The 20279-nt window shown below is 45.7% G+C and overlaps 1 protein-coding gene across 1 annotated transcript in view; it reads right to left on the bottom strand.

Annotated features, from left to right (window-relative positions):
• The window catches only part of PABPC1L (poly(A) binding protein cytoplasmic 1 like), a gene marked incomplete at its 5' end in the record, with an annotated part of 266227 nt that overhangs the window by 37389 nt on the left and 208559 nt on the right, over positions 1-20279 (bottom strand). Inside the window, one exon of the mRNA XM_082271768.1 lies at positions 6336-6426. Coding sequence (XP_082127894.1) covers positions 6336-6426 — 91 coding nt within the window. The remainder of the gene's footprint in view (positions 1-6335; positions 6427-20279) is intronic.

Here is a 20279-nt window from a genome sequence, read left to right as displayed (position 1 = left end):
CGAGGAAGCTCCTTCAGTGGCCCGTCCGTAATCGCAAACCACGAGTCTGACCTCTGAAAAGGACTCAGTGGCTGCCAAAGTCCCGAATAGCATGATACCAACTTAAAGTTTTGATCTGCACGGAACCATCAAAGGACCAGTTGGTCCAGCTTGTTTGGCAAACTAATCTGGCCTTACTGTTTTTGAGGCTCACCAATGGTTTACATCTTGTGGTGAACCCTCTGTATTCACTCTGGTGAAGTCTTCTCTTGATTGTGGACTTTGACACACACACACCTACTTCCTGGAGAGCGTTCTTGATCTGGCCAACTCTTGTGAAGGGTGTTTCCTTCACCAGGGAAAGAATTATTCGGTCATCTACAACAGTTGTTTCCCGTGGTCTTCCGGTCCTTTTTAACCACTTGCCGACCGCCGCACGACTATCTACGGCGGCGGTCAGCCCCTCACAGGCAAAGTGACGTAGGTCTACGTCGCTCGCCTGTGAGGGTTTAGGGAGCGAGCGCGCGCCGCCGGAGGCGCGCTCCCGCTCCCGCGTGGTCACGGACCCCCCCGCGCGCGTGACCGGCGGACCCGATCGCCGCCGGCCACTCTGCGATCGGCGGGGGAGAGGGAGAAAGTCAGGCAGCTTGTGTAAACAAGCTGCCTGTCATTCTCCTCTCTGTATGAGAGCTGATCACATGGATCTACTATGTAGATCCATTGATCACTCTGCATACAGTTGAAGCCACAGCCAATCACAGTTAGAATCACGCCCCTAGGGACACACACAGCCCCTCCCTCTCAAATAAAGTTAACCCCTTCACTACCAGTGTATTTTTACAGTAACAGTGCATATATATAGCACTGATTACTGTAGAAATGTCACTGGTAACCCCAAAAGTGTCAAAAATGTCAGTCAAGGGTCCGATCTTTCCGCCGCAATGTCGCAGTACCGCAAAAAAAAAAATCGCAGATCGCCGCCATTACGCGTTAAAAAAAAAAAACAACAAAAATGACAAAAATCTTTCCCTTTGTTAGTAAACGCAATAACTTTTGCGCAAACCAATCAAAATACGCTTTTTGCGATTTTTTTTTACCAAACATAGGTAGCATAAAACAAATTGGCCGAAAATATTAAAAAATTTAGATTTTTACATTTTTTTTGGGGGGAATTTCATATAAAAAAAAGGGAAAAATATTGCTATTTTTGCAAAATTTACGCTCTTTTTTTGTTTATAGCGCGTGATCAAAAAATCGCACAAGTGATCAAATACCGCCAAAAGAAAGCTCTGTTTGTGGGAAAAAAAGGACGCCAAATTCGTTTAGGTACAGCGTCGCACGACCGCGCAATTGTCCGTTAAAGTCACGCAGTGCCGAATCGCAAAATACCCTCTGGTCGTTTAGCAGCCAAATCCTCCGGGGCTTAAGTGGTTAAGGATGTTCCAAACAGTTGATTTGGCCACACCTAATGTTTTTGCTATCTCTCTGATGGGTTTGTTTTGTTTTTTTCAGCCTAATGATGGCTTGCTTCACTGATAGTGATAGCACTTTGGAGCTCATATTGAGAGTTGTAGCTCTTTGGAGCTCATATTGAGAGTCGACAGCAACAGATTCCAAATGCAAATAGCACACTTGAAATTAACTCTGGACCTTTTATCTGCTTCTTGTAAATGGGATAATGAGGGAATAACACACACCTGGTCAAGGAACAGCTGAGCAGCCAATTGTCCCATTACTTTTGGTCCCTTAAAAAGTGGGAGGCACATATACAAACTGTTGTAATTCCTACACCTTTCACCTGATTTGGATGTAAATACCCTCAAAATTAAAGCTGCAGTTAAAGCACATCTTGTTTGTTTCAATTTAAATCCATTGTGGTGGCGTATAGAGCCAAAAAGATTAGAATTGTGTTGATGTCCCAATATTTATGGACCTGACTGTATATATAAAAAATATATAATTATTTTCAAAAATATAGATTGGTAAAAAACGTGATCACATAAACCACGATTGTATTCGATAAGCAGCCAAGATGACATATACATGTTACTTCAGAAGTGGTTTTTCCCAGCCACTGCTGGACAGAGTATGGTAGTTGGATTAAGCAAATGTTTCACAAAGGATGGGGATATCTCACCGCTTTTCGAATTAAATATCAAAAAACATTCTTCCTCGGGGACATTATCTCCACTTCTTTGCTTCTATACTTCCCAGGCCTCTAAGAGAGTGTCCTAGTATTTCCCCCTCTCGGAACCAACATATATCCCATGTAGGGCCGCTGGAAAAATTTGTTCCAAAGGAAAGGGTTGACACCTTGGATAAAGAATGTATCCTTTAAAGTTCCTCTGAAGTAGCAAACTCCCAATGTTCAGCAAGTCTAGATACAAATCTGGCTTGTGTCTCCAAAACTACTCCCCCCCCCCCAGATGCGGGGAAAGAATGGTGCCATTCTTTCAAATTTTTTCAGCGGCCCTACATTAGTTGTGTGTTGGTTCAGAGAGGGGGAGATACTAGGGCACTCTTAAGAGGCCTGGGAAGTATAGAAACAAAGAAGTGGAGATAATGTCCCCTGAGGAAGAAGGTTTTTTGATATTTAATTTGAAACGCGTTGATATCCCCATGCTTTGTGAAATATTTGGTTAATCCAACTACCATACTCTATGTCCAGCTGTGGCTGGGGAAAACCACTTCTGAAGTAACATTGTAACATATATGATATTGTCATCTTGGCTGCTTGTTTAATACAATCATGGTTTATGTGATCAAATTTTTTTAAAAAAATCTATATTTTTGGAAATAAAGGATATATTTTATTTTACATTTATGCTGTGATATTATTGCCTTTAAAGTCCCAATCAAAGGAGGAGTCATGTCTTACACAGTGAACATATGGCAGGCCAGAGCCTCCGCCCTCCAATCAGCTGGATCTTTAAAGGCCGAGGACTCCTCAACTGGAATTAACGTAGCATTACTTGCCCTTTAATCCAACGAGTCCACTACAGGTGGGACCATCCATCTTTAAAGCAGTTATCCTCATAAGGACACTGCAAGCAAAAAGTGCTTAGGGAACCACTGCGTTTTGGACAACCCCACTGTTTTGTGGTAATGTTGTCAAAGTGAGCGGAAAAGGGAACACCCTCGCCACTTTGTAGGGCCTGTGGGTGCCAAAAAGGGACCGGTGCCTCTGACGCAGCATCAGCCGCAACCTCCAATTTCAAAGTGTCATGCATTGACACAAACCGTGCATCCACCAGCGCTTTTTCATGCGCGGTTGGAGCAGAGGAATCAGCCTCACTATCCGAGCACTCAGGGTGCGTGGACGCAGACCCAGTAGAGTCACTATATACCAAGCTCACCCCGAAACAATAACAATCAGGGGAGGCTGCCACTGCGATCCCGCAAAGGGGACGTCGACCAAGGGCCCATGAATAGACCACCTACTGGACCCCGCAAAAAACGGGTCACCCTCCGACTCCTCCATAGAGGGCATAATAGGAAATAGCCCCCTAGTAGGCCGCGGCCCAAATTTTTGTGGGCGCCCAGTCGTCTGGATGTGAGCCCCAGCGGAGCCGACCACCCAGGGGCAGCGAAGGGGACGGCGGATGCCGAAACGGGGAGGCAGTGGTCTTAGCCACCCACACAGGGGCCGCATCACAAAGTTTCCAATGAGTAGGCAGAAAGACGCAACCTAAATTTTAGGCCGCGTACCCGCGGATGTTAAACCATCTATCCCCCCAGCCCAACAACCACAGCAGGGAGCCCAGAAGACTTTCCTGCCTTAGTCACCAACCCCTAGGATGGCAGGGAACCCTAAACAAACAATTCAGCCAAGCGCTCACTCCGATGGGAAAGACTGGTGTGCTGCTCTCCTCAGGCAGAGAACTCCAACATAAGTGCATGAAAGACAAGAAAAAAGGAGGCACTCTGATGAAGGGCGCTTGACTCCCGAAACGCGTTAGCGGTCCTATATACAAGGACATGTTCCAGTTCACGTGTGGTGGATTCTTGTAATACGGTTTTAACAATCTTCATGTCTGTGAGTATGCATTTGGCATTTATTAAAACTTTTTATTAACGGTGACCACGGGTAATGCACTAGGTGTTTGCGCCTCCTTGTTTATTTTCTTTCATGCCAGGGAACCCTGCTCAACCCCCCCCCCCATTGCGCACCAGGAAAACCCAGTTAGCAGCAACACAAACCGGCCTCCCTTTAAGAGCATGTGGCAGCAGCCAGCTCATATTCTCCCAGGGAGGAGGGGGCGCGCCGAAAGACCCACAGTGACCACCGAAATTCTAGAGGGGCTGGGAGGGTGGAGGGAAAGCCGGGGGTCCCACCGTCCCATAGAGGGGGACTGTCGACCAGGAGGAAACGCTGCAACTCAGGCTGAAGCCAGTTCGCATGCACCCTTGTGAGACATTTAACTCGCAGGCCAACCCCCGTCCAGTGGGGCTATGTTGCGGCTGAACTAGCGCGGAGCTGCGGTCTGCACGCGCTCACTGCCCGGACTGGGGGGGACCCCAAGGATCTAAATGATCTAGTTTTGTCGCCCAGTCCAGCACTTGATTGTAGATTACAGGAACAAAATAATAGGAGGAAAAAATTCCTTTAAAAAAGAGAAAATTGCCAGGACCACAGATCTCAGCAAGGAACTAGGTGCTTACTCCTGACTAGGCAGAACAAAAACTGAGTGCCTATAGCTGAGAGTGGGTGTATAGCCCCTGAGACTGCCCATAGGCGTAATCAACCTTTTTCCTGCCTAGTGTCCTACTCCTGTAGGGTTTAGTATAACCCAATGATTAAGAAGAATCAGGAGCTGTGTGTCAATGAACGAAAGAGAAGTGGTCTTCCATTGTGGGCCTCCTAGGTCTGTTATTTCCAAGCTGGCCTTTCCGATTTTTTTTATAGAGGATCCCAACATGTAAGCGTGTATTGAGAATAGAATCATCCTTTATTCCTTTAACACAGCCTTTCTCAGCCTTTTCGATACAGAGGAACCCTGGAAATAACTTCCCGATGCCAGGGAACCCCTGCTACAAATAACTATATCTACAACTAATTATACATTCGTGTAATGGTCAGAGGGAACAATCCTCCTTACGCTTGTGGTCATTGAGAAGAATGACCCCCTTAAAAGATCAATGGTGTCAGTGGGAATTTATCTGGGAGGCAGAAATTGCTCATTGCTCAAGGAACCCCTAGCAGCCTTTGGAGGAGCTCCAGGGCCCCATTAAACCCTGGCTAAGAAACCCTACTCTAACAAAGAGTTTACTATACACTCCAATGTTTTTATTCCAGGGGAAGATTAGATGCACTTAACTGTCCACGCTGTTCCACAAATACAGTCACCCTTATCCATATGTTGTGGGGTTGGCCCAAGCTACAGATACTGGTCCACTATATTCCAGGTACTTAATAGAATTTGTTCTACTCAAGTGCCTCCTGATCCCAAGTTGGCAGTACTGGGTGTCCTGTTGCCTGTTGTGTAGCAGGGCTTTATACCTAGCTCGCAATCGCAAATTAATATTGCAAAAGTGGCTTTCATTCGCTTCTCGCACAATGCAACAATGGATGGATGCTATTAACCTTCTCATAGAAAAGGAGGAATTGACTTACAAGCATAGAGGTTGTCCTAGAAAATTTCAGAAAACATGGGATCAGTGGCTATCTTCTTCAGAATCTACATGTTTCACCATTGAGTTCTCTATTGACTGGGGATTAGGTACTAGAGTTGGGCCTGGGAACTTGGTCTTTTCAACTGATTTTGGGAATGTTCATAACTTCTTTGTAGTAGTATGGAGGTACTGGTAACTGCATTAATGTAATAACTGGAGCGTGATAGAACATCATTTACAAAGTTATTTAATGGTACAAGATTGTTTCACATCTTGGTTTTATTTTCTGTTAATATTTTCAGCAGTGGTTACCGTTTTGGGCTACCTTTTGTATTATTTGTTGTATAACTGAAAAAAGATTAAAAATTACCCAATAAAAAAATAAAATAAAAAAACATTAAAGAGCTGCAAGTCATGACATGGTACCAAGTAACCAAGGTCCCAACATAACAAAGCATATTTTTAAATTTGACCCCTAAATCTCAACTATGAACAAAAGGCGACCAATGGAAGCCTTGAAAACTGTCATGTATCACCAACATAAGTGCTCAATCACTGAGTGTCTGAAATAATATCCCCTAGCAAACAAATTCTTTAGTTTCCCAATATTGGGTGTCTCAGCTAGTGTGAGCCTGAAGATAGCCAGAATGGTTCTATTTTGTATACCAACTGCAATACATTTCAGCCAAATCCACTTCCAGTAAGAATACAGATGAAATTATGGACTGTAAAAATATACAAACCAAGCATTTGCTTTTGTTCTTGTGGTGGGGCAGCCGCGAGCACGGAAGCCGTTAGTGGTTCTTCTTGCATTTGGATAACCGGTTCTATGACCTATGGAGGGAAAAAAAATGGAATTTTTTTACTTACTGTAAAATCCATTTCTCCGAGTCCACCGGCATACGTAGCTGCTGCTGTAAATCATAGACGGATGGGTAATAAGCCCCTCCCACTAGGAGAGACCAGGTAGAGCCAAAGGCTTTGATCCCTGGGCTATTACCCCTGGCCTCACCATTGCATCTTCAGTTTAATTGCAAGCAGTGAATAACCACCAAAACCCAACTCTTCAGAGAAAAGAGGGGTGTGAGCTATGGCCATCGGTGGACTCAGAGAAATGGATTTTTAAGTAAAAAAAATCCAATTTTCTCTTTCGTCCACCGATGGACGTAGCTGCTGCTTTAAATCATAGACATATGGGCTGTCCAAAAAGCAGTAACCACTGAGAGGTGGGGAAAGGACAAACTTTAAAGAATGCAATTCCCACGGCTAACAAAGCCAACTATATAACATGGAGCCCAACAAGCAACAACTGGGGCTCAACTGTAGCAAAACCATAAAGGAGAAGGAAAAGACTGCTCCTTAAATAGCGGCCTGCAAAACCTTGCGGCTAAAGGATGCATCCGAGGATGCTAACACATCCACTCTGTAAAACTTGGTGAACGCATGTACAGACGACCAAGTGGCCGCCTTGCAAACCTGCATCACTGACGCCTGATGGCGGAAAGCCCAAGAGGCACTCAACGCCCGCGTAGAGTGAGCCGTGACAGGGAAAGGAGGAACCTTGCCCTTAAGAGAATACGCCTTCACCACGTCTGTCTGATCCATCGAGAGATGGTCGCCGCAGATGCAGCCTGACCCTTACAGGGTCCATCCGAATTCACAAACAGAGTCTGACTTACGAAAGGACTCCGTAGTCTTCAGATACACCCGTATTGCCCGAACCACATCCAAACAATGCAAGGCAATTTCTTTAGGATGTGATGGTTTCAGAGTGGCTGGTGGCTCGGAGGAAGAGGCTGAGCCTCGAAACGCGTCGGCCGTCATCTTAACAGGATTATGGACTAACACATGGACTATTCCTGACACTGGAGCGACTGAGCTTGATATGATTATTTTCTACCTTTGTGAGTAGCCTTTTTATATGTTGCATAAATAAAGCCTATTATTGAGGATAATGTTCTAGGTCGGTGCGCCCTTTCTTTGTTTCTTTTTGCCTTTAGGGCGTGGAAACATCCTCTTCCGCATCAGAAAGGTCTGAATGCAGGGACGCATCCTCCAAAAGGGGGTTTGCGTCGCCGGCGACCATATCGGCCTCAGAATCTGAGCACTGAGAGGAGACAGGCGAGGGCCGAGGGTGTTTTTTAGTAAATACTGCCGCAATAACTTGTCCATTTTTCTGGACATTTCTTGCATCACAGACAAAGTCACATCATAAGCATCAGAAGCGGGCCCCAACGATGCATCGGGGGGGGTCGCAGAAAAACTTGGGGAATCCATGTTAGACATAAGGCCAAACAGTAGGATTGCACAGTATGAATGTAAAGAGCAGACAGGGAAACGGCACCGCAAGGGGTAAACAGAAGCTTCTCCTCAAAACAGGAGCAATCCGTGCCCAATCGCCAAATATTAACGCCCCTGAGGTTAAGTGTGGTTACAAAGGCACCACAGGTACCAGCAAGTCTGCTTCTACCGGCGTGCAACTGCACCTTTAAGAGGCAATCGTGATGCACGCATCGCTACTCCAAGGGATATCCTAAGCCCCCTAAAGGCCTTAAATCCCTCTGAAGATGAAAAGGTGAAGGCCAGGGTAATTAAACTCCTTTAGAGTAGTTACCACATGGAGAGGTCCATGCAAGGTCCATCAGCAGCATGGAGAAGTGAAAGTAAAAGGAAACGCCCCCACCCACAAAAGCCAGAAGCTCCTGTGCTGTTTTGTCTCCGGCTCCACAAAATGGCCACCGGGATTACAGTGATAAGGATACCCAGGCAGGCTGCTGAGGCCTGTTAAGGCTGCAGGCCACGGCAAAATGGCGTCTTCGCGCCGATGAGCACGTGACCCCCGGGCCTACTCTAGTAATAGGCCCGGGGGCACTGGTGGGGGTTATCCCGGCGGATGAAACCCCCCCCCCTCCAAGGTAGCGCTATGAGGCACAGCCATGTACCCCCCTCCGAGGCCCCCCCCCCCACCATCCACTACCTGGTAGAGCACCTGAGGCGACTTACATAGGGTTCCCCCCACTAAAAGTGTCCCGGGGGTCCAGAGCCCAGGGTAGGGAGAGGTCAGGGTAGGAGGGGAAGGTCCCAGGTGTCCCCTCATAGTGGAGGAGGATGGTAGGTGGTATGGGTACCCGAGGGTCCTCTCACCTATGGAGGAGCCCACGTCCGCCCCAGGCCCGCTAACCAGATGGGGGGACTATACTTACCGGACCACGCTGCTGTGTGGGCGTCCATCCTGTCTGACTGCCTCTGCACCGCAGTGAGGGAGCTGTCGACACTGGCATGCCAGGTGTGTGCGTCCCGGCGGGGTGTTTCACTCGCAGGCCAGTCCCCGTCTGTGGGACTATAGTCGCTATGGAGACCCAGCGTGGAGCTAACGGTCTGCAAGCGCTCGCTGGCACAAACTGGGAGACGGTAAGGCTCTCATATAGCCAGTCCGAAACCCAGCCGGCATTCCACAGGAACTGGAGTTCGCAGCAACAAAAAATAAAATAAAAAAAAAAAAAGGTTCCCTTTAAGATGTTTAAAACAGAGCTAGGACAAAAGGTCCCAGCAGAGAGCTGTTTGGCCACTCCTAAGACCAGGCAGCTAAAACTGAAGATGCAACGGTGAGGCCAGGGGTAATAACCCAGGGAACCCACCCCCCTGGGCATGTCAAAGCCTTTGGCTCTACCTGGTCACTCCTAGTGGGAGGGGCATATTACCCATCAGTCTGATTTAAAGCAGCAGCTACGTCCATCGGTGGACGCAAAAGAAAAACACATTTTATAGGATTTTGACAAAGTATGGCAATGAAATAATAGATGGATAATGATTACAGTCAGTTTTTGAAAACATCAGGACAAATACTAGGTTCTAGTATTTTAACTTTAGGAGGCTTACCTATAAAAATGGATTTTTGTAAAATCTTACCGTAAAATCCTTTTCTCTTAGCTCATTGACAGACGTAGTCCTCGGTGATACACCACCTTCGGGTTATGTTGCCTCCACAGGAGCAGGACTAGACAGGAAATTAAAAAGCTCTGGCCACACCCTAGGGGCAGTCCCAGAGGGTATATCCTCTCTCTCTCTGCCTCAGCAAATCAGTTATGTGAAAAAGCAGTCTTTAGAGATTTAACCCAACCCAACTCAAAAAACAGAGGGGCGGGGACTACGTCTGTCAATGAGCTAAGAGAAAAGGATTTTACGGTAAGATTTTACAAAAATCCATTTTTCTCTAGCGCTCATTGACAGACGTAGTCCTCGGTGATACACCACCTTCGGGACGTCCCAGAGCAGTATCAAAAATGAGGGGTGGGAAAATTAAATCAAATCCCAATCTAGAAGGCCCAACCGGTGCCAACTAGAAGTTTACAATGCTCATCCTTAATGATGAGACTCAACAAAAAAGAGAAAAAATTATTTATTTTTTTTTTTTTCAAACAGAAAAAAACCCTCGAGGTAGACCACCGGTCTCCTCAAATTGCGGCCTGCAAAACCTTGCGGCCAAATGAGGCATCCGCCGATGCCGTCACATCAATTTTATAGAATTTTGTAAAGGTATGTACCGACGACCAGGTGGCCGCCTTACATACCTGGACCACTGACGCCTGATGGCGAAAGGCCCAGGAAGTACTGAGCGCTCGAGTGGAGTGCGCCCTAACAGGGAACGGAGGACTCTGAGCCTTAATAGAATAAGCCTGTACCACCGTTTGTCTAATCCATTTGGCAATGGTCGCGGCAGATGCAGGCAAACCCTTTCTGGGGCCATCCGTGATCACAAAAAGTGAATCCGTCTCACGGAATGATTCCGTAGCTTTCAGGTATACCCTGATTGCCCAAACCACATCTAAGGAATGCAACGCATGTTCCCGATGATGCTTGGGCTGAGGACACAAGGAAGGTAGTACAATATCTTCATTCAGATGAAAATCTGAAACCACCTTAGGAAGAAAGGATGGCTTAGGATGAAGTACTACCTTATCCCTATGAATCACTAGGTATGGGGACTGGCATGATAATGCAGCCAGTTCTGACACCCTGCGAGCAGAAGTAATAGCCACCAGGAAGGCCACCTTCTGGGATAAAGTAAGCAAGGGAATCTCCCTGATGTTTTCAAAGGGAGGTTTCTGTAGAACCGACAAAACCAAATTAAGATCCCAGGGCGGTAAGGGCGCGCGGACTGGAGGAGCCAGGTGCCGCACCCCCTGGATGAAATTCGGCACCAAGGACTTGGTAGCTAAAGGTTTCTGAAAGAAGATTGCTAATGCTGAAACCTGACCCTTGATGGTGCTCAAGGCTAGCTTCTGCTCAACCCCTTTTTGCAAAAAGGCCAATATTCGAGTCACCGAATAGGTACGTGGAGGAAATCCTAAAGATTCGCACCACGCAATATAAGTCTTCCATGTGTGATAATAGACCTTGCTGGAAGTCGCTTTCCTTGCTTTAATAAGGGTAGGAATGACTGAAGCTGACAAACCTCTGTCCTTCAGTACTTGGGTCTCAATGGCCAGGCCATTAAACCCAGCGACTGTAAAGCATGATGGTAAATTGGTCCTTGAGACCACAGACACTCCCTGAGACGAAGTTCCCACGGCCAAGTCGGCCAGGCCGGCTTGAGGAGGCCAGCCTAGAATTTCTAGGACCACTGGCGCTGATAGAATCTGAACCAGGCGTCCCTAGAGGTATCTGGCCCCGACCATCCGAGAAAGTCTGGTCGTTTTCTGTTCCCACACATTTATCAGATACCTGATTGTTATCAGGAAGGGTGATCTTTTCTGGTTGAACCTCAGGGACCGAAGTCACCCGACTAGAGGCTACTTGGCCTATCTGGTCAACCAGATCCGATTCCTGTGAGGTATAGGGACTGATCTTAGGAAAAGGTAAAGGAAAAGATCTATTCAGGGAACGGTAACTACCGCTTCCTGTAGTACTTAAATGTTGGAAGGGAAGAATCGCACCGGTAGTAGTGGTTGATGCTCGATCTAATGTCCTGAATACCGGTGAAAACGTCCCCCCACCCTGAAACCGGGTGGGGGCGCACCTTCAGGCTGTGTACTCCTTTGCTTCGGGTTTGGCTGGGTTGGTCCTCTGCTTGTCCGACCAGCCCTTCTTGAACCCTCCTGGAGGAGTCTTGCCTTTCCCGCTAGTACCAGCCGGGCGCCCTTTATGGGCGGTAAAGAAAGGTCCTCGCTTGTTGCGAGGTCCCTTAGCTTTAGCAGCCTGTGGCAAAAAGGTGCTCTTGCCCCCAGTGGCATCCTTAATGATTTCATCTAGGTTGGCCCCAAATAGACGATTCCCCTGAAAAGGGAGATTTGTCAAGGTCTTCTTGGAACCTAGGTCAGCTGACCAGCATTTTAACCACAGCACACGTCTGAGGATCACCGCTGACATAGATGCATGCCCTAATAAGGGAGTAGTGTCCAAGGCTGCGTCACAGATAAACTGTAGCCCTTGTATAATCTGTTCCATCAAATCAGATGTCTCCTGGGGAATATCTTTTCCCCTAAGGTCTTGGCGTACCATTTTCGCCCATTCCGTAAGTGTCTGGGAAACTAGACCAATAAAAATTACTGGTCTAAATGCTGACCCTATCAGAGAGAAGATGGTGCGGGACTCTGCTTCCATCTTTCGATCCACCGGATCCTTAAAGGACGAAGTGTCCTCCACTGGGATAACCGTGGCTTTATTCAGCCTGGAAATAGGTGGATCCACCACTGGTGGTACCGTCCATTTCTTAATGATGGATTCCTCAAACGGATAGAGTCTAGCAATACGCTTGGAAATAGTAAAGGTACGTTTAGAATGCTCCCATTCTCCTTTAATCTGATTACCGAAACATTTGGGTACAGGAAAAACCTTCACCGTTTTGATGGGCTTATTAGTACCAAAAGGAATCTCTGTTTCAGTTGCCTCTGCCGGTAAAGCCTCAAGTTTTAAGGTTTCCTGCACTGCCACAACTAGTGCGTCCACCAATGCTTCTTCCTGAATTACAGCAGGAGAAGAAGCGTCCTCCTCACTGTCTGAGGGGGCTTTACCTGGGATAACAGCCCTTGCAGAGGAACCTGCAACTGCAGTGACCATCTCTGAATCTGAGTCAGAGGTGTCAGATAGTATAGGGGTAGGCAGGGGGCGGTTCCTTGACCCCCGTCCCTGACAGGCCGCCTCCACCCGAGCCACCATAGACTCCAAAATTGCTGTAAATGACTCTACACTCTGTGCACCGGCGGGTCCCGTGGCCCCCTCGAGGGAAACAGGTGGGGGAATATGTGTGGCAGGGTCCATGATAATTCCAGTCACTTTCTGGATAATATAATTCAAAAATAAAAAACTTTTTTTCTTTTTTTTTTCAGACCCCCAGCGCCACAAAAAAGCCCCTTAGTGTTACCTGCTAGGGATCCCTATCGATCGAGAGAGAGAGAGAGATAGACTCCCAGGCTCACCACTTGATGCTCAGAGTTTAACTGCAACAGGTTACAGCGCTGTCTTGACAAACAGGAAGTCTTTTGGCTGGCTGCCCAGGAAGAAAGGAGGCGGCTCCGCCCCTCTGCACGCCTTCCGGCGCCTCCCCAAGCTCCACGAGGTGTTTGGATCACCTCAAACATGGCCGCCCCCATGCTGGAGACATGAGGCTACGCCAAAATGGCGGCTCGTGCGATCCAGCAAAAAAAAAAAATGGCGGCGGCCTGTACTGAATAGCGGTGTGCTGCAAGGCACACAACACTCTCTCTGCATGGGGATTTGGCGTGGTTGGCGGTACCGGCCCTGGCGGACCGCATGGCCATTCGGGAGGCCTGCTAATAGCTGGAGATCTGATTAGGAAGGCAGTCTACATGTCCGTGGCTTCTGACTGGTAGGTAGCTTATTCTTATCACCGTAAGATTCCCAGAATGCCACAGATTACAATCTTTTTAACATGTATACAATTAGATTGTTAGCTCCCAAACCAAGCCTCCTGGCTTTTTGCACATAAAATCACACTCAAAGTAGGAGGATCTGTGTCATTTATAGGATAGAGAGGGACTCTATCTTACCATACAGAGAGGGGCCCGCGTTCACCACAAGACCCCTCAGGGGAAAAGGGGGAACATACTACTCACCATACCGGAACCAGGCGGGCACCAACTCCTGACAGTACCCCTCTCCACCGGGGCGGGAGGGCTGTCGACCGATATGGACGCCGTGACTCATGGTCTTTGGCGTTTCAGCGAGACGTTTAACTCGCGGGGTCAGTCCTTTAATGGGACTTTGTCGCGGCCGACCCAGCGCGGAGCTATGGCCTGCACGCGCTCGTAGGCTGAACTGGGGTGACCACCGGATCTCAACATCCAGCCCGTCGCCCAGTTCAGCTTTCTTGCTTGAAGATCTCACAGGAACACTGGAGAAAAAAAGCTGTCTAAAAAATCCTTTAAAAAAAAATTCTTGCCAGGACCTAAGATCCCAGCAAGGTATCTAGGTCCTTACTCCTAACTAGACAGAAAATAACTGATTTGCTGAGGCAGAGAGAGAGAGGATATACCCTCTGGGACTGCCCCTAGGGTGTGGCCAGAGCTTTTTAATTTCCTGTCTAGTCCTGCTCCTGTGGAGGCAACATAACCCGAAGGTGGTGTATCACCGAGGACTACGTCTGTCAATGAGCGCTAGAGAAAAGATTTTTAAAACATTTAAAAAATCCACCTGCCCTGGCTATTGGCCTGTAGGGCCTATAAAATTGTAGAATGCATTCACTAAGCTAGCCCTAGTGCCTACCATTATCTTAAATGGGAGGTTTCCACTAATTTCAAGAGACTGTGCTGTTTGGATTGTTAAACTGATTAGATGCATTAATTGATTTTATTTAATTGCCATATTGTCTTCCATGTCACTTTTCATCCACTTATATGGGATTTTATATGTATTGCACATTGGATTCTTTGACTTCTAAATGCACTCCAGTAAAAAAAAAAAAAAAAAAAAAAAAAAAAAAAAGCAGAGTCATGTGAAAAAAGTAAGTACAACCCAAACATTTCCAATATAGTTTAACAGAAAGACACTGGGGTTGATTTGCTGAAACTGGAGCACTCTGAATCTGGTGCAACTGTGCATTATAGCCAATCAGCTTCTAACTTCAGCTCATTCAATTAAGCTTTGACAATAAAACCTGGAAGCTGATTGGTTTCTATGCAGAGCTACTCTAGATTTTGCACTCTCCAGTTTTAGTAAATTAATCAACCCATTAGACCTTCATTCAAACAGTATAAAGAAACACCTTCTGCTTTAACCTGGCAAAACTTGCCAGTTCTTTATGTTTTCTTATTGAAAGGAGATTTAGGGCTTATTGACACACTAAGCTCCTAATAACGAATATGTGCTAGTGAGCATTGTTAAGGGCGCTGCAATGCGTTGTTACAAAACATTCCATCATTTATGGTTTTCATCTTTTTAACTTCATCAAATGTCACATAAATGCATTTCATTCACGTTTATTCACTAAAGAACTTTGATATGCTTTGCATAAAGACATGCGGTATTTGTACACACCACCGCACATGTATGGTGTAAACAGGGCACATAGAACACAACTGTTTTCTATGTATCCTTGCACTGAGAGCGTGTTGATCAATGGAGGTTGATGCAGCACAGTTGGCACCTTGTGTGAACAATCCCTAAAAAGGAAAACAGAAAATCCTATCCATAGAGGACGTTTTTATTATATTAATGAATGGTCCATGTCTTTTTTAGGAGTCACTGCATTTAATATATTAAAAACTTTAGTTTAGCACTTCAAAAAGAGTAGGACAGGGATTATGAGTTCTTCTAGAAGTAACAATGGTGGCCTTATCCGTGCCCCCCCATGTACCCAACCCAATAGATTAGTTTATGTACAGTGCCTTGAAAAAGTATTCATATACCCCTTGAGCATTCATACCCCTTCCACATTTTGTCATATTACAACCAAAAACTTAAATGTATTTTATTGGGATTTTAATTGATAGACTAACACAAAGTGGCAAATGATTGTGAAGTGAAAGAAAATGATAAATGCTGTTCACAATTTTTTTACAAATAAAGATCTGAAAAGTGTGACGTGAATTTTTATTCAGCCCCCCTTTACTCTGATACCCCTAACTAAAATCGAATTGAACCAATTGCCTTCAGAAGTTACCTAATTAGTGAATAGAGTTTGCCTGTGTGTATTTTATTCTCAGTGTAAATACAGCTGTTCTGTGAAGCCCTCAGGAGGTTTTTTGAGAGAACCTTAGTAAACAAACTGCATCATGAAGGCCAAGGAACACACCAGACAGGTCAGGGATGAAGTTGTGGAGAAATTTAAAGCAAGGTTAGGTTGAAAAAAAAAAAAAAAATATCCTAAGCTTTGAACATCTCACAGAGTACTGTTCAATCCATCATTCAAAAATGGAAAGAGTATGGCACAACTGCAAACCTACCAAGACATGGCTGTACACCTCAACCGACAGGCCGGGCAAGGAGAACATTAATCAGAGAAGCAGCCAAGGGGCCCATGGTAACTCCGGAGGAGCTGCAGAGATCCACAGCTCAGGTGGGAGAATCTGTCCACAGGCCAACAATTAGTGCACTCCACAAATCTGCCCTTTATGGAAGAGTGACAAGAAGAAAGCCATTGTTGAAAGAAAGTCATAAGAAGTCTAGTTTCCAGTTTGTGAGAAGCCATATGGGGAACAAAGCAAACATGTGGAAGAAGGTGCTCTGGTAAGATGAGACCCAAAATAAACTTTTTGGCCTAAGGCTCCGTTTCCACTATTGCTACTTGTTGTGTGACTTGACACGTCAAGTCGCACAGCAAGTCAAAAGCCATTCATTTCAATTTGGCCCGTTCTAACTGCTGCGACTTGAGTCGCAGCAACTTGAAAAATAGTTTGTGCACTACTTTTGGGCCGACTTCAGTGCAACTTCCTTCTATAATGAGGGACAAGTCACTCTGAAAGCCGCAAACAACTTACACTACAAATAAGTAGCACGACTTTGTAGCTGCAATAGTGGAAACAGAGCCTAAAAGAAAAACGCTATGTGTGGCAGAAAACTAACACTACACCATCCCCACCGTGAAACATGGTGGTGGCAGCCTCATGTTGTGGGGATGCCTTTCTTCAGTAGGGACAGGGAAGCTGGTCAGATTTGATGGGAAGATGGATGGAGCCAAACACAGGGCAATCTTAGAAGAAAACCTGTTCTGTAAAAGACTTGAGACTGGAGCAGAGGTTTACCTTCCAGCAGGACGATAAACATACAGCCAGAGCTACAATGGAACGGTTTGGATCGAAGCATTTTCATGTGTTAGAATGACCCAGTCAAAGTCCAGACCTGAATCCAATTGAGATGAGAATCTGTGAAAAGACTTGAAAATTGCTGTTCCAATCTGACAGAGCTTGAGCTATTTTGCAAGGAAGAATGGGCAAAAATATCACTCTCTAGATGTGCAAAGCTGGGAGACATACCCAAAAAGACTTGTAGCTGCAACTGAAGCGAAAGGTGCTTCTACAAAGTATTGACTCAGGGGGGTGAATACAAATGCACGTCACACTTTTCAGATATTTGTAAAAAAAAAAAAAAGTGAAATCCATTAACCAGTTTCCTTTCACTTCACAATTATGTGCCACTTTGTGTTGGTCTATCCCATAAAATCCCAATAAATACATTTACGCTTTTGGTTGTAACATGACAAAATGTGGAACATTTTAAAGGGGTATGAACACTTTTTCAAGGCACAGTAAATGCGACTTTATTAAAGTGGTTGTAAACCCTTAGATATACCCAGTGAAGTGACTGGCCTCAGTGGATGCACAGAGATGAAACAAATCCTCCTACATAAGTTGTATTTATCTGCAGCCCTTTCTTCTCAACATTTATTCAAAGTGCTGTAGTTTAACACTTGTCAGAGTTAAAATAAAAAAAAAAAAGGGGGGGGGGGTAGAGAGCTGAAGTTACACACTGCAGAGCTCAGTAAAGGAGGGCTCTGAGAGCTGATTGGAGGGAAGAGACACACCCCTCTCCACACAGCAGCAGAGCTGAGGCTGTTAATCTGCTGGAGATTTCTACCCCCTCATCCCTTTTCTCTTGGTGTCAGATAAACTTGTCAGAAGAGACTGCTGCTGATAGCAGAGGAACAAAGCAGCAGACAGAAATTACACTTTGTGCTCTTAATTGAGACAAATTATGTAGAAGGATATGCTATGTATTACTATGATATTAGTAATATGATATTACTATGATATTACTGTAGAAGGATATGCTATGTTCATATTTCATGTCTGAGGTTTACAACCACTTTTACGTCTTAGGATTATGAACTGGAATAATTAAATATTAAAATAAAAGTGTTCTACCTTTATTTTAGACAAACTGGTGTTCTTATAGAATGCTGCTTTTTAACAATTCTCTCCCCCAGCTCCCTCCCTGATCAGATATGTGGACATTTTTAATTTTGAGTGTTTTTTTTTTTTTAATCGTAATCTTTAATTCTGATGCAGCAAAAAAAGTAAATAAATAAAAAAAATACAATTACTTCGTACAACACGAATTGCGATAGGTAAAATTCTGAATTACATTTTATTTGCTTATGCAAGTGTTTGATGCTCATTGCAGTAAAAGCAAATGTCATCCAGAACATCCAACATGTGTGTTGGGGCTTGGACATTAGGGATCGACCGATTATTGGCAAAGCCGATATATCGAGAGCAGATATGCACTTTCCCCGATATATCGGAATCGGCCACCAAGGTGGCCGATATTACCGATATTTTGGGAAACTGCTGTACCAGGGTGATGCCTGCAGCTAGAGGCATCACCCCCGGTAGCGGCGTCCATAGCTGACGGTCGGCTGTCTTGTAATGACAACCGATGAGGCTGAGAAGCCGCATGGCTGTCATTACAAGGAGTGGGAGGGGACGTGCCCCCTCCGGCGGCTCGCCAGGGTCTCACGTCCCACCGGGAGACTGGGGCAACCAGCCTTCACGGCCGTCGAAGACCCAATCAAAGCCGCATTTGGCTCTGATCGGATCTCCATGCAAAACTCAGAAGTGATGTCATGACATCACTTCCGGGTACTCGGCGCCAGACTGAAAAAAACGACAGCATTCAAAACAGCCAAACTTGGCATTTTGAATGTTTTAAGTGCAGAGGAGGGGTTTGGGGTATTTTAGACCCCCAGATCCCTTCACAAGAGTACCTGTCAAGTAAAAAAAAAATAAAATAAAATAATTTTTTTTTAAATGTACGAAAATATCGGCCCATATCGGCAGATACCATACGCGATGACCAAAATATTGGTATCAGCAATGAAAAAACAATATCGGTCGATCCCTATTGGACATACATAAGTGAGAATCTTTTTTTTTTTTTACATATTAGGTTCATTTCTTTTTATCTTGACATTTCTTTTCTTCACGCGGGTCTAGGTTAGGTTAGGGGAAAACTTTACGCACCCCTGTAGCAACAGATCACTTAGTAATCCATTGCTTTCTGTAATCAGAAAGTAATAGATCATCATTGTAGTAAACGGTTGCTGCAGGAGGTAGGTAGGACAGAGCTTGTCAAGGCAACTGGACTAAGGCTGGGTACATACGGGTCGAATATTGGCTGGTATCAGTCAGTTCCACTTGGAACCTGCTGACATTCTGTCAGTGTGTACAGGTGTCTTTCCAACAGAAGCCTGTCTAAATTCTGGCTTTTGTCTGAGCATACTGACAAAAATCGCTACTCTCCCAATCCAGTCTGTGTAGTCAACATGTGTGAGATGAGATGGCCTCAGACTTGCACCACTCTACAAGCCACATCCTCGGACAGGTTTCGCCATACCCACTGGAAACATGTCAGAGGTCATGGCTTGTGGAGCGGTGCAAGGCTGAAGTCATCTCCCATATGTTAACTACACAGACTGGATTGGGAGAGCGACAAATTCTTGCAGTATGCTATACACTACTGGATGGTGATATTTCATGCCAGCACCCCATTCCTGAGTACCAGTGGGACCGTACCTTTGCTTAGAGCAGCACTACAAGTATAAACAGGCTTTTGTCGAAGCGACATGCTGGAAAACCAGTATTCGATCAGTGTTTACAGCCAATGGCTGCGAGCGCTGATCAGTATGTTTTGGCAAGGGGCAGTCACCCTGTCAGAACACAGAGCAGGGAATTTTGAAGCACTACCATTGATTGCGTTAGTACAGAGATCTTTTTTTTTTGTACAGCCTGCTGGGTTGAACAAAATTGATGTGTGTACCCCGCCTAAAGTGATTGTAAAGTCTATTTAAAAAAAAAACAAAAAACAAAAAAACATGTTATACTTACCTGCCCTATGAAGTAGTTTTGTACAGGTCAGCCCGGATCCTCCTCTTCTCGGGTCCCTTTTGGCTGCTCCTAGCTCCTCCCTCCTTTTGAGTGCCCCCACAGCAAGCAGCTTGCTATGGGGGGCACCAGAGCCTGAGCTGCAGCTTCGTGTGTCCATTCAGACATGGATCTGCAATTTGGCACCACCCCCCTCTCTCCTGATTGGCTGACAGCAGTGGGAGCCAATGGCGCCACTGTTGTGTCTCAGCCAATCAGGCAGGAGAGTCCTGGATGGCTGAGGGACTCGTGGACATCGCTTGATAGAGATGGGGCTCAGGTTAGTATTAGGGGGTGCTGGGGAGGCTGCTACGTCCAGGTGTTTTTTTTTTATTATCTTAATGCATAGAATGTATGAGGATTAAAAAA

Source organism: Pelophylax lessonae, assembly GCF_965119305.1.
Source record: "Pelophylax lessonae genome assembly, chromosome: 11".
Lineage (NCBI taxonomy): Eukaryota > Metazoa > Chordata > Amphibia > Anura > Ranidae > Pelophylax > Pelophylax lessonae.
This window is presented reverse-complemented; position numbering and strand designations above follow the sequence as displayed.